The sequence below is a fragment of the Seriola aureovittata genome, chromosome 23 (assembly GCF_021018895.1).
Source record: "Seriola aureovittata isolate HTS-2021-v1 ecotype China chromosome 23, ASM2101889v1, whole genome shotgun sequence".
In the NCBI taxonomy this organism is placed as follows: Eukaryota; Metazoa; Chordata; class Actinopteri; order Carangiformes; family Carangidae; genus Seriola; species Seriola aureovittata.
Genome location: NC_079386.1, coordinates 7,122,674 through 7,137,834, shown reverse-complemented (window position 1 = coordinate 7,137,834; position 15,161 = coordinate 7,122,674). Strand labels below are relative to the sequence as shown.

The 15,161-nt window shown below is 41.8% G+C and overlaps 2 protein-coding genes across 3 annotated transcripts in view; one reads left to right on the top strand and one right to left on the bottom strand.

The window, feature by feature from the left end:
- The window catches only part of LOC130164121 (pyruvate carboxylase, mitochondrial-like), a 293,836-nt gene that overhangs the window by 97,972 nt on the left and 180,703 nt on the right, over positions 1–15,161 (bottom strand). The gene's annotated exons all lie outside the window — the stretch shown is intronic.
- LOC130164122 (leucine-rich repeat and fibronectin type-III domain-containing protein 4) overlaps positions 1–15,161 on the top strand; it is a 40,626-nt gene that overhangs the window by 10,758 nt on the left and 14,707 nt on the right. For both annotated transcript variants that reach the window (XM_056368582.1, XM_056368581.1), the window contains exons 3-7: positions 9,040–9,654; positions 9,782–9,944; positions 11,893–12,063; positions 13,491–13,652; positions 14,401–15,135. In XM_056368582.1, coding sequence (XP_056224557.1) covers positions 9,066–9,654; positions 9,782–9,944; positions 11,893–12,063; positions 13,491–13,652; positions 14,401–15,135 — 1,820 coding nt within the window. In that variant the 5' untranslated portion in view covers positions 9,040–9,065. The remainder of the gene's footprint in view (positions 1–9,039; positions 9,655–9,781; positions 9,945–11,892; positions 12,064–13,490; positions 13,653–14,400; positions 15,136–15,161) is intronic.

Genomic DNA, 15,161 nt, shown 5'->3' with positions numbered 1-15,161 from the left:
GTGGGAGATTGGCTGCCACAGATATAACAACAGTGGTACAGAACTGCTAAGAAAACTTTCAGAGCTGTTTGGTCACAGAATTGGTGGAAAGGTCTCTAAACGGAAAAAACTACATGTAGTTTATTTTCGTAGCAGTCAGTTGGGTTTAAAGTGTTCTACAGCTGGTGACAAGTTTCATCAAGTTTTTTGTCTTATTTTAGCCTCATGATAATAACTGCAGACAAACACTCCTATTTTAATACCAGAAATCAACTCATGACTATGCAAAAGCAAGGAAAACCCAACAGAGGCTTTACTTGGCTGTCCTTAATCACTTGGTAACCATTGCTACGGATGCTATTTGCAAGAAAATAGCACCAGTGACCCCAAGTCCCCAAATTATTGGAGAAAAATGAGGGTGGGGTGCCACGGGCCAACTAGGGGGGGCAGCGATGTGAACTGCGACATCAAGTACAAAATTCTACTCCACTCATAAAGCGGACTGGAGCGAGGGACTACTTAATGCTATGGTTCGCTGCTTGAGATTTTCTTGTCCACCATTTCACAAGTCTTCACGGTTCACCAGTTCACAGCCTGTGGTAAATCAGAACAGTGGGTTAACTCTGCCTCCTGTTTTTCTCTGAATACCAGGCACTTCTTACAGTCTGGCATTTCTACACATGGAGTAGAGTCTGACCTCTTAAACAGGCATACTACAAAAGAATCCCAGGTTTAAACTCCAATTTATAACAAAGCTTCATTACAGACTGGGTTACTTATCTGTGCGAAGTAGATGCTAAGTGTGGCAGCCTTTAAAATGCCAAACTTCAAAGCCTCCACCGATAATATTACGTTTTTTTTTTATACTCCAAACAGAAGAGTGGCTTGCTTTGCGTGCCATGTTAAAATATCATACTTTTTTTTCTTTTCTTTTTTTAGAAACTTCTTAAGATAAGGTGCTGTAGCCAAAGGCCCTCCATTACAGTTTCACTCCTCTCTAATGAAACACTCATGTCTCCAAAAGTCAATTTTCCCAACAAAAGGAAAACTCTTGATTTGCAGACTGCTGAAGAAAATCACCAAAACTGGAAGAGATTTTATGGCCTTCACGCAAGAGCTGTGAAATGTGCGTCAAGGAGACAAAAACAAGGTCTTAACGCAAGCCTTTTAATTCCTAAACCGATTCATAGGTGGAAGTTTTCCAAAGATGTAAAAAAACAAAAAAAACAAATAAAAAACCGACCCAAACAAAAACATTTTTAAAAATCTGACTGTGCAATGTTCCAGGAATAGAAACAATTATCAAAATCTTCCAAATAGGATGGATTCCAACAGGATTTAGTCAGAGAGGGTTGTGCATACAGATGTGTATAAACAGACACACTTGCTCTCTCCACACACGCACACACACACACACACACACACACACACACACACACACACACACACACACACACACACACACACACACACACACACACGCTGCTTTTTCTATCTCAAACACAACGTTGAGGTTTGGGAGGGAATTAGTGAGTGGAGCATTACAGAGGAGCTGCATTATTTTGGAGCCCTGCTGTGAGGAGACTGCAGTCCTTTTATTTTAAAGAGAATACACTTCACTTCTTTCATCTGATTTCCCATTCTCTTCTTTCACTCCCACTATTTACCTGAGGGGGGTTTGTAACCTTTTTCCATCACTACCCCCCACCTCTACAACTGGAAAAAAAACAAAAAAAAAAACAGATGACTGTACAAACTGAAAAAGAACTACGCATCAAACACTTAATGGTTGACATTTGCAGATTTTGTTTTTCCTCTTCTGAGAGGCACACACATGAAAAAAGACTAGGATTACTAGCTACCTGTGTCTGATGGCTATTGTTCACTCTGCTTGTTAAAATGCCAAACTGGTTTTGAAGTAATTTAGAAACACTCTCTCCATTTAATAGTTTGTCCACTAGCGAACTGTGAAATGTATGAGGGGTCTATTTATGGCACTTGTTTATGTAAAAAGAAACAAACAAATAAAGAATTATAGAAATCCATTGGCCAACACATAGTTATATATTGCTGTCTATCTTGTTGTAAACTCCAAAATATCAATCAGTACCTGTCAATGAAAGAAATCAAGTATCTGTTGAGCTATAAACTTAACATCTGCTCATGTTTTCCTGTGTTTTTAATTAAAATTTCACCAGTCTTAATTAACTAAGCAAAGTTCTTGTAAAGTTTTTCATATTTAGGCAAAAATTTCAAACACTTCATCAATTATCATTTTTGTGTCAGCACTGAAACTATGGTATCATAATGGGGATGGTATTGAAAATCTTTAATCGATAGTCCACCAAACCAGTCAGAGAGAAACCTCTAAACCCAAGTATGGCACAGCTCCTCATTATCTCATATTCAACTATTAATTTCTGACCTCTGATCAAATCAAAGATTTTATACCACTGTTATGGCCAAATCATGGCTATAAAGTTTAAACTTCATGTTATATGTCCCCAGCCAACCCTGAACAGTTTAATTGTCATTCTCTTGACCATTAACCTCTCCTTCTCCTCCTCTCACTCCTCTCCTTTACTTCCATCCTTCAGCCATGCCTCCGTCTCTCTTGCCGTCTTCCTGCCTCTCCCACCATCATGATGGCAATGCGTTACAAACTCATTTTTAACAGAGCTCTCCCTTTCCCTAATCAAATCTACTCTTCTTTCTCCCATCCCTCTCTTTGACAGTGATGGATGGCGGCCTTCACCCATTTATCGCCTTTACATATTTCTCTGCCCATCCGCTTAACGACACACATTCATACACACTGACTCTTCATCCGTCTTTCTTTCCATCTTCCTCAAACTCCTGCTCTTTGCTTCAATCTTTTACACTCGTCCTCAGCTCTTCACACAACTAGATTTCATTTTCCTCCAATCTTACACCCATCCCTCCTCCATCTTGTGCACTCTTCTCCCATTCTCTTTCTCTCTCCCCCTCACTGTATTTCATGCAGTTAGCCTCTCTTTGCATCTCTCATTCACTGTCCGTTTCCATATCCAATACCGTTACCCCTCTTCCTGTGCTTTCTATACATCCTGGATGACTAAAGAGGACAGAATATGACAGAGGAGTGATAGTATCAAAAGGATGAGTGGGCTTACAGTACACACGACTGCCGCACGAAGAGGCTACGTGGGCGTTCTTTTGTTCCTTGCCTAGAGAGAGAGTGTGTGTGTGTATGTGTCGGCCTCCCTATAATTATGATTGTGTGGGAAGACTGTTTTGGTATGCTCGCAGTTGTTTCTGTATGCAAGCGCTCACCTAATATCAAGGGCCTAGATTATGAGTAAGAGTGCATGCTAGAAAGCCTTAGTGTGTGTATGAAAGGCTGCCTCCATATTTGATCCCTGCATTTGTGCCAACAGAGCTTGTGTGTATTTTCAGATCAAACAATGCAGCAGAGCTTTAGTGCACTTCAACAATATGTATTGATACTCAAAGGACATCACTTTCAATATTTTCATTCATTTCAATCTTCAACTTTCCACATCTACAGTCAAACATTAACCTCTTCATGTCGCCATGGTGACTGGCTGTCAGTGATTTTGACTGAAGCCTTGCGGTGCCCCTATTCACACTCCAATCAGATCTGTGGATTACTGTGTTTGTGATAAGTGGCTTTTGAGAGCTAATACAAATCCCCTTGTTTATAAACACTGCAACATTCCCTAAGTCGATTTAAGTCGATTATGGGCTAATGGCATTTGCGCGTGCCAAAGTAGATGCAAAATAACATAGGCCAGTATGCAGATTATGCAGATTTGGAATCATACATGCAAATACACACACACACAGTTTAGAAACATTAATTGTGGTTGGCATTTAAGAGTGCGTGAGATTTATAAAAGCCCACAGAGCATTAAAGACTAAGACCAAAAAGGAACTTAAGCCTTACAGTGCAATAGGTCCTTCATGTAAAATAACAAAGATATTTTCAAATACACACATTCAAGCTTTTAAGTCATGCCTGAAGCCTCTCTTAATTGCACGGGTTCAGGTCAGGTTCAAAAGAATCACCGACAAACACTGTTAATGGAAATTCATCGTTGTAAAGCTATTAGCAGCTTCATATTTAGCTAGTTTTGGTCTCTGGAAAAAAAAAGCTGCTCCCTCCTGAGGCTGTGGTGGGTGTTTGAACAGAATTTTTTGGAAGTTAGGGTGAGGTTAGGTTCAGCTTTGCAGCTCTGACGTGCACTCCAAAACTGGGGGTACTGAGTGGTTCCTTCCACAGACGCTTTTAGTTCATGTTTTCGCTCTGAATTCATGCAGCCTTTCTGCTCTCTCCACCCGTCTATTTCTTGCTCTCTGGAGGGTTGAGGGTTCACACAGGGTAGTGTAGCGAAAGACTTCTCAAAATAGAGGGAACACAAGAAAAAAACATCATGACAAAAGAACCCAAAACAAAACAAAGCAGCCATCGACGCTCATACTGTGCACATGTCTAAGATCACACTAACATCTAGACAAAAGCACGTGTTTTTTCATGTGATGTGTTTGTCCACACACACAAACACACATGGGATAGTCTTTAAGCTTTACCTCCCTCTTCTTCTGATCTCTTTTGTTGTCACTTCCCTCTGATTTGTCTCTCAATCATCCATCTTTCATCGACCCACTACCATTACTCTTCACTTTCCTAAAAGTGTTGATACCAAAGGGGTTTCGGCCTTATTGCTTTGTGTGTGTGTATGATCAAGAAAGTGAGCGGTTGTGTGTGTGTGTGTGTGTGTGTGTGTGTGTGTGTGTCTGTGTGTGTGTGTGTGTGTGTCCCTTCTTATTGCAAATTCAGCAGCAAACTCTTAAGAGCAAGTGAAGGCTTCCTAAGTGCGGAAAAATGTCACATTAATTCACACAGAGGAACACACACACACACACACACACACACACACACACACACACTTGACAAGTGATGGAGTCTAGCATCTACCACCACATACATTAAAAGTAGATACTAGCACGAGCGGATGGTTGAGACTGCACACATGCTGATACTCACACATCCTGTACTGCACCTGTATGCTGAATCATGACAATGTGTAAGATAAGACTTTAATGATCCCCAGACACTAAATTCTACTGTTGCAGCAGCACAAGAAACAGCTCAAAGAGGCGGGTAAAGACAAGGGAAAAACACTATGCTCAATGAAATCAGGATTAAAAAAGAAACTAGTAACTAATTACAACTAGTTGATTAATTGCCTAATCGAGTAGTAAATGTATTTAGCATACCAAATATTTGCTGGTTGCAGCTTCTCAAATGAGAGAAGCTGTTGCTTTTTTGTGTCGTATATCATTGTAAAATTGACTGACTGTTGGTCATACAAAACAAGCAATATGAAGATGTGGCCTTAGTCTCTGGGATCTTGTGACAGCCAATGTTTAGTATGTGATGACATTTTATAAACTAAAATATTTATGGAAATAATCAATTCAATCCACAGCAACATTACCCCTAATAGAAACCATGCCATACTACAATACAGGACATAAAACATAATATAATGCCTTTTTTGAATTTGAAGAACTGAAATGAAAGTTTAAAATAAAGACAAAGTACTGCAAAAACGTTTGGCTTGGCTGTGGTAAAAAAAATAAATAGACTTCCTCCTCCTGCTGTAGACCAAGCTTTCATGTCCTGCTGCCAGTAACTGTTACATGCTTCCTCTCTACCAATAAGCCTAGTGAAATAAAGATTAAAAGGGTTGAGGTACAACACACCACAGGGTGCAAGAGAATCAGAGGAAACAAATCAATTACATAAATAAATACATAAATGCCATTTAAGGTTTGGAGTGGTCTCATCCTCAAACAAGAAACCTTGCTATATGAAGAGCCCTGCAAATAAATACTCTTCATACCTGTAAAAATAATTACTTGGATGATTACCACCTTTAAATGGCAAGGAACAACACATAAGTATATTTGAGAGCAAAAGAAAGACCAAGAGGAGGAGTGTAAACGAATGGGACAGGGTGTTATCCTGCTCTGTGAGTCAGATCGATCAGCAAGTGGACAGATCGGTTACACCCAACTTGTGTGTGTGTGTGTCAGCAAGCTTCAATACTGCACTGCTTTAGTTGCAAATTAGATCTACTCCCTAACAGAGGAAGAGCAAGAGATTAAGGGGAGAGGGAGACGTGGAAGAAACAGTAGAAAGATTTCAAGGAGGCAGAAAATGATAGGACAACGACGAGCGAGGACGAGGTAAGGGAGAAAAATGAAGGCATGGGAAAGTCTAGAGATAAAGCAGATTGGGAGCAAGGATGGGTGAAAAAGTTAGATAAATGAAGGAGGCAAGAGAGGAAAGAAAAAGCAGCTGAGGAGAGGCAGCATGTCTGAGACAGGTAGAGCACAGCAGAGAGTAGAGCAAAATCCTGCGTGTGGCACGTAGGATCTGAGGGTGTGTGCACGCATGTGTGCATAGTTTGTGACTCAAGAGCAGAGAAGGCAAGGAGATATGGAGGGCAGCAGAGTCAGCAAGCGATAGAGAGAAGACAAAAAGACAGAGGAGGGAGAAAAGAGGGGAAGGTGGTTAGGTAGAGTTGTGACTGATAACATTGTCGTACTCAAGTTGCCTCAAGGGCAGACAAGACAGAGAGAAAGAAAGAGAGGGAATGAGACATAAAGAAAGAAAATGCGGAAATTTACAGAGCAGCCAGAGGCGGAAAGGTTTATAAGATGGAATGTGAGCAAGGATGGAGAAACAGGGTAAAGAAAGATAGAAAAAAGAAGAAGGAACACTGCAGTCAGAGATAGATGGTAAAGGGTGGACGGCAAAGAAACAAAGAACAATCCAGAGTAATAGAGTCAGAGGAAGAAGATGAGAGGCAGGTGAGGGCAGCGCTGTGGGGGGAGAGTGAGGGTGTGGTAGGTATGATACAATAGGTAGGAAGTGAAGGCATTCACAAGGAGAAAGAGGAGAGAATAGGTGAAAATTAAAGACAGGGTGATAGAAAAGCAGAGGCGGACCAGGAGTGCTATTATGAAAGTGAGAAAGAGCAAGACAGGGACAGAGTAAAGCAGGGAAAAAAATATAAGAAAGTGGAGAGTGAAGCGAAGATAAAGGTCAAATGAAGGAGTAGAGCGTATTGACATTCAGCCTGCCGTGGGTAAAGTAAGCTGTCTGAGTAGCAAGCATTTGCAAAGTACGGGGGTAAGCTGGGAGAGCCAGCACTGAAGTGCCCTGCTCACTCTACAACACCACCTGATGTTAGGACTTTTCAGGGGCCAGAGCAGACACATTTTTAAGCAGCATTTCACTTTTGCTGGAGCATTTTCACATTTTAGTATGCACGCCTCCACAGGAGCTCAGGAGCAGTCAACTTCTAATATCAACTGCCCCAGGGGACTGGCTGTCACCGCAGGCATTCGTGACTTTGCTGCCCCGCCAACCAAGCAAGCAAATTTTTTCATTTTTTTTTTTTTTTTAAACTGATGCTACCAGACATAAGGAAATAACTATTGGTTTGAAAAAGGTGCTGAATTCCTAGTAGTCATTATATCTCCCTAGACCAGCCAAGAGCCAGTTAAGTATTTTTGATTTAAAGCAAAAACAGTGTTTTCTAACACTTAAGTTGCTGTAACTCATCTGAATGGGAACAGACCTGTCTTTATGCCCATCCTATCAAATCAAACTGCATTTCTCTCCTTAACTAATAGCCCAGTGGCTTAATGTAACACCCAAACATCACAACAGTGAGAACATGTGCGAGTCTGAGATAAAAAATGTATCATTTATCAAGCACTTTGTTTCTAGGGGTTTTTTTCAATGTAGACTGTAGGGTTCAGAAATGGGACACTGTAGCTTGGTCTAACATGAAGCTCACATTTTGGAAGAAGACCAAAGCAAACTGTGTAGTAAGCAGGAGAATGCAAAATGGCCCTGGAAACCCCCACGCTTTGATATCGATACTGCTTCAAATCTGAACTAGATGGTAAACCCTCTTCCAGTTTCTTGCAGAAAGAGTGCATTTGGACTCTTGGACTAATGGAAAATATTGAGCCAGCAATTTCCATCAACTTGTAAAGTCAGCATGATATACGGTTGTGCCTGGTTGTTACTCAAAGTATTAGATTGCATATATTATACATCACTTTATAATCACCATACCCCATACTACAAGTCTCCAGATTGCTCCACATAAAAATACACCCGTCTTTCTCCAACGATGTTATTTTCTGTGTCTGACTCATCGTCTCGTCCTGTGTCTCCTCTCTCTAGCCACCGCAGATGTGACTGTTATCAACACTCCCTGTCACTCTCTCTGTATCTAGGTTACAGTTGCTATGACAACTACTATGCATGCCAATCAGTGGCAGTGACTCATCTCTATACCTTATCATGACCAAAGCTGTATTTAGGAATGTGTGTGTAAGTAAGCGTGTGTTTTCTGCACGTCAGAGATTACAATGGGACCCCTCTATGTGTTGTACTCCACTGAGTCTTGCTGTGGAATCAAGGCTGATAGGTTGGTGACCAAATTTGATTCCTTGACCCAGTCTTAAGAAAGGGTCCTATGATATAACACTTGTCTAATCCGCTCTTACAGGTTTCTAGGTAACTGTTACTATGGGGACTGGCTGTGTTCAGTCTTTTAGGATGTTGTTGCTAGGCAATGAGCTGTTGTGGTGCAGAGGTATGCAGGGCTGTGTGTGAGTGTGCGCTTGTAAGTGTACATGTAAGAGGTACTGCAAGAAAGTATGTGTTGCAGGGGCATCAACCATTTCTCAATATGGATTTTTTTATGCTGTGAAGCACCAAGTGGGCATTAGTGCTGAGTGGTACTCATTTAGGAGGAGGCCTTGGTCCACACAAGTATGCATGTGTGTAGAACAGGCTCTTGTTCCAGCTCTGTCTAGTCAGAGTAGGTGGAAGACAGGACACGAGACACAAAAACACACTTCAGACATCTCTTATAAAACAATGTCTGACCAGGGAACGAGACTAAAAACCCATTTTGCTCTTATTCTCCCCCTTTTTCCCTCTTTGTCTCTATCTCTCTCTCCCAGGTCTGTGGCTTGCCAGGCGTTCTACCATGCCTGTCCCCCCACCCCTCAATCCCTGCAGACGAAAACACCTGCCCCACACACACCTTCACCCGGAACAAAGGGCAGAAGATTCTACCTTTCCTACCTCCCTTTTCCCTCCATCCATTCACTCTCTTTCTTTTCTCCCCCCTCTCCTCGTCTCATATTTGCCCTCCTCATCCCATCTCGTCCACTGCGACTGCCCCAGGGCTACGAAAAGAACCCTTCCTGATTCTGTCCCTTTCCCAGCATTTCACTGGCTGACACTGGTCACATGCTGCCTGCTGCCATCTCTGATTGGAGCAGGGGAGACGTGGGGCGTGGTCTCCGCCTGTCCCTTCCACTGTGTGTGTCGAAACCTTTCAGAGTCGCTCAGCACACTCTGTGCCGACAAAGGCCTCCTGTTTGTCCCCCCGCATGTTGACCGGCGCACCGTCGAGCTGCGACTGGCTGACAACTTCATCACGGAGGTGGGCGGGAATGACTTTGTCAACATGACTGGCTTGGTTGATTTGACTCTGTCAAGGAACACCATCCACCTGATTCGACCAATGGCTTTTGCTGACCTGGAGAGTTTGCGCTCGCTGCATCTGGATGGTGAGCTGGAACAGTAGTTACATTCTAGGATAACTACAGTCCTGACTTTAACTACTTGGATATGATGGTTCATCTCAACAGAATTAAAAAATGCTTAATTGTTTTAGATATATATTTGTGCATCCAGGTAATCGCTTGACGTCACTGGGCCCCAGGGACCTCGCAGGTTTGGTTAATCTGCAGCATCTGATTGTCAACAACAACCAGCTGGTTAAAGTCTCTGCCCAGGCCTTTGATGACTTCTTGCTTACACTGGAGGACCTCGACCTGTCCTACAATAACCTCAGGAGGTAAGATCTTGCCTCTGTTGTGATTAGCCACACGTTCTTGCTTTGCAGTCACTCATTCTAATCTGTTCTGCTTTGTTTAATAGAAACATACTGTAATACTCTTGAGGTTCCTGTGCTCAGGTCTCAGTCTTAGTTGCATGCTGCAGAAGCACAGCTCAGCTCCCAAAACCTCAAGGCACAGTGGAAACACCTTGTATGATCTCAGCAAACACAGTCAAGAGAAACTAGCTCAAACTGCTGAGGCTGGGAGGAGAGGACTAAAAGCTCAGGAAATTGAAAGTGAATCAGTTTTGATGAGGTCCTAATTTTCTTTGACTTTGATTTTGTTAAGATTTGATGAGGGCACGGCTGAGCTTACTCCACTGTGTGTGAGTGTGTATTGCTGTAGCTATTCTATATCATTCATATTTTAGCGCACTAAGTAATATTCCACTCATCTCCATCTAGGACAATGGAGACACTTACAGTCTCACTATCTATTCCTCTGGACTAAATAATAAGTCAGAACAATGACGATATTCCCTATTCTCCTGTTCATAGTGTCCCACTGTGTTGATGAATTCAGCAGCTTTTGGCTGTCAGTTCTGATTAAGATGCTTCATTTGTCTCCTCTACAGGAGCTCTCTGGCCTCTCTCCAACCTCCACACCAAGCCATAAGAAAAGAATAAAGAGTTTTAATGATGCACACATTAACAACTGCTCTTTGCCCTTTGTTGTGTTTCAGTCAGTGGATTCTACAGACACAGTCTTATCAAGGTTAAAAATGCTCACAACTCTGGTCATGTCTTGTGAGAACTCTTTTGTGGCATGATAGGGACTGCAGCTGTTCAAACACTGGTTTCAGCAGAGCTTTACACAGCAGCTCTTGACCCTGAACTTATCTCATGTGGTTAACTTTTTGGGACAATGGTGTTGAGCAATTATGTAAGGTTAGGAACTCCCAACTACAGTCTCTACTTATTAAAAACATAAATCAAAAAGAATCTGTTATAACCTGATTTATGGCAGATTTTCCCCTTTTGCTCTGCCTAAATCTGACTCATGTTATGTACAAGGCTTTATTGTAAGATGAATGACATAATGGAAAGAAAATGATTATATACAGTCATTTAGATTATGTCAAAGAGGCTGTGCTACAATGTCCTGCTTCATTTGTCTCTCTCACTAATCTAAACCACAATTTGATAAATAATTATGCCTTAAGTACTTCTTTCCCCTCACATGATTAATTGTCTGGAGAGATTCTACTGTATAGATAATCTGAGACCATCTGCTGTTTGTTGTTGCTGTCAATAACTTTTTCTCTCCTGTTTGAGTGACTGAAATAACTTTCTATTCATTTCACTACACAGAATGAACTTTGAAATCAACTCACTAATGTGTGATATTCAGTAGTAGCAGTTTCTCTGTGCTCAGTAGTGTGATGTAGAGTGAGGTTATATTCTGCCAAACATACATTCTTTTTACGAAAACGACGCACACTGTAGTGACCTGAACAAATACAGAGAAAAAGATGACATCAAGTGTGTAGGTATGACTGTAACTCCAAAAACAAATGCATTACTTAGTATTTATCCGGTTTTCCTAAATCTCACTTCTCAGTTTTGACACAATGATTTGTATAAAACAGTTATTAAGTGAATGCCTCCACAAAAGGAATACTAGATAGCTATTACATGCTCAGAACATAAAGAGTGAACTGTGAATGATATAATAATGGTGCACTTATACTTTAATCAGTTTCATTTGTTATAAAGTGGAAATGTACCCACAGAGGACACTAACCGTCAGAGCAATAAATCTGTCTTCACAGCTGCCTCTACCTTCAAGAGAAATTCTCTAATTTCTCTTCTCTTAAACAAGAATAAAAAAACAATCTTGGCACAAAGTATATTAATTCCATGAATCACACACTAAAGTAAATATTCCTCTATCTTATTGCTACAGGGTACCGTGGGAGTCCATTCAGAACATGGCCAGTCTGCACACTTTGAACTTGGATCATAACCTGATAGACCACATAGCAGAAGGAGTCTTTGGAGAGCTATATAAGCTTGCAAGACTGGATATGACCTCCAACAGGCTCCGAACCCTGCCTCCTGATCCCCTCTTTGCAAGGTAGCTCTTAAGCTTCATCTTTTATGTTTCTCTAAGAAGTGGCTTAGTGGAAATATTCTGTGGCAAATGACATAGCCACAGAGCCACCAAAGTGGTTTTTAACAGGGACGCTGGGGCACAGAAACACGGGGAGACATTCTGTAACATTTTTAGTCACTCCATTCACTATTTATTTGCTGTTTAATTATCCATATGTACAGTATGTATGCACCACTATAAACCATTTCTTTCGTACCAGTCCACTAACTGGAACATCAGCTATGGTGGGGGTTATCAACTACTATGTTCTCATTGTATTTCCAACAAATCTTCCAAGCTCAACGATTATTTGTCCCTACCTTCGACCCATTGGAATGTGTCCTGAAATAGAGCCCCTATGGCAGAAGGTGCACTGGACTTTTGTTGTCATGGTTGCAATGATAAAAATGCAGTTAAGTTTATGGAATGGTCATGGTTTGGTTAGGCTTAGGCATAAAGATTTTGTGTTTATTTGGTTAGGTTTGAGAAACATCATGGTTTATGCTAAATAAGACCTTCCTTAAGGTTAGAGGACCTTGGTCATATGGTTACAATAAATGATGACTATTGGTTTCAAGCTGTGTCAGGGCTTCTGTGAAGCAAATTGCTCAGGTGTATGGTTTCTGACTTACAAATTGTCAAATGAATGTTGCATGTTAAACACTCAGACTGGTGTTGTATGACAAACCATGAACAGAGCTCTAATCAGCAACAGACATGTTTTTCTGTTGGCCTGCTGTCAAAAGCAACTTCAATTTAAGTTAAAATTACCCCTTCAACTACGCTTTCATTAAGTTATTTTTTCACACACCTCTATGTAAGTCAAACCTGATTGCTTCCACATTTTACTCGAGATTACTTTCTATTTCAGTCTTGGTTGTTTCATTACAGTTCATGTTGAATGTGGTGGAGAGAGCTTTACAAAACACTGGCATTTAAATTTACCCACCTGTGCTTTTTATCTCTGTATGTAGCCATGGGAGAGTATATACAGCAGCTTTCCACTGCCTCTTCCTTTCATAGGTTCCTTTGTTTATTCTTACAGTACCACCTGTTCCCATTCTCTCCCTATCGTTCAATGCACTCTCTCTCTCTCTCTCTGTCTATTATAAACACACACACAGACAGACAAAACAATGTGCCTTAGCTAAGAAAATTATATAGGGTTCTGAGTTATTATGCACACCCATTTCACATATGTGGTATTACCACCCCTATCTTTTGGACGATATTCCAGAAACCTTCTTAGGAAGCTAAACCTTGACAAGGACAACAAAGAAGTGTTAAAGAATAAGGTTTATAGAGTTGGTTCAAAATGGATTGGTTAATTAGAAACCAAACTAATCAAGGACATTAAGTCTCACACATTTGCAAAAGTTTACTGATTCTTTTTCTATTGTCACCTTCAGGTCCCAGACTGGTGCAATAAGTCCCACCCCCTACAACGCTGTCATAAGTCTAAATTTTGGTGGTAACCCTCTGCACTGCAACTGTGAGCTGCTATGGTTACGGCGGCTTATCCGTGGAGACGACATGGAAACGTGTGCCACACCAGCTCACTTGGCTGGAAGGTAAATGCCACCAACTAATCAATGGATTATTTGTCCAGCCCACTAAGCATTCGATCAACTGTTTATCCTCAACCTTTTAAACAGTGAAGCCTTCTTCAACATCAGGGGGCGAAGAGGAAGAGTCTGAATGGTTGAATGATGTGTTAAGTCCAATTGAAAATCATTAGTGATTTCCAACTTTGGCTCCAGGCCAGGTTCTGTCCAGTTTTTGCTCCAGCCCTGTTTTAGCACACATCCAATTAAGGGCCTCATATTCTATGAGGCCTTAATTGGATCATCATGTGTCTAAGAATAGAACTGGAGCAAAAACTCGCAGGACAGGTAGGCCGTAAGGACTGAGTTTTCAAACAGCGGTGTGATATATCGGTTGTAATTATTCTGCTACTTAGGGCTCTCACAGAATTATTTTGGTCTAACCCTGCAGTCAGAAGTATGTAGTGAAAACAAAGGAAAGTGAACATCTGTTGCTGTCATCAGTCATTGCTGTCACCATTAATTACTCATTACATTTTCTGCAGAGCAGCATGGGAAATTGTTCACATTGTTGTGCATTACTGAACTTTACCCTTAAATTGATAGACAAAAGCACATAGCTCTTTAGGTTAATGTTCTACATTAATCTGCCAAACCCACCTCAGAGGGAAAAATTTCTGAGCGTATCCAAAATGATGACTCCACTCTACCTCTCTCTCCCTCTTCTCTTTCTCTCTCATTGGCTTCATCCCTCTTCCCTCCCTTTGTCCCTCAGATATTTCTGGTCAATTCCTGAGGAGGAGTTTACTTGTGAACCACCACTCATCACCCGTCACACCCACAAGCTGTGGGTCCTGGAGGGCCAGCGAGCCACGCTAAAGTGCCGTTCTATTGGCGACCCTGAGCCAGTAGTCCACTGGGTTTCACCAGATGACCGCATCATTGCGAACTCGTCCCGGACCAGCTCCTTCAGCAACGGGACCTTGGATATCTTAGTAACTGTTGCCCGGGATGACGGGGCATACACATGTATCGCAATAAATGCAGCAGGTGAAGCGACTGCTACTGTGGACCTGAAAATAATCCCCCTTCCTCATCGGGGAGGAGCAGGCGGAAATACAGGGAATAACAATGTGAACACCAAGAACAACAGGAACGTGACCAATGGAATTTTACGGACTGATCCAGGCTCCTCGGATATCAGCACAGGGAAAAATGGAGGGATTAACAATGGCGTAGGACGTGGAGGAGAGGTGGAGGACGGAAGAAGAGATGGAGCGGAGGGTGAAGATGGCGATGGTGGCAGGGCCTCCGAAGGAGAGAGAGCTGATGGCGGGAGCATGGAGGATGAGGAAGGGGATGAGGAGGAAGGGAGGATGGTGGGAGTACAAGGGGTTACATCAACCTCGGCTCAGGTCCGATGGGATTTGGGGCGTTCGTCTGCAGCTTATGTTGTCTGGATGTATCAGATACAGTACAACTGCACCGCAGACGAGACCCTCATCTACAGGTCAGTTAAACCTTATTAACTATTTA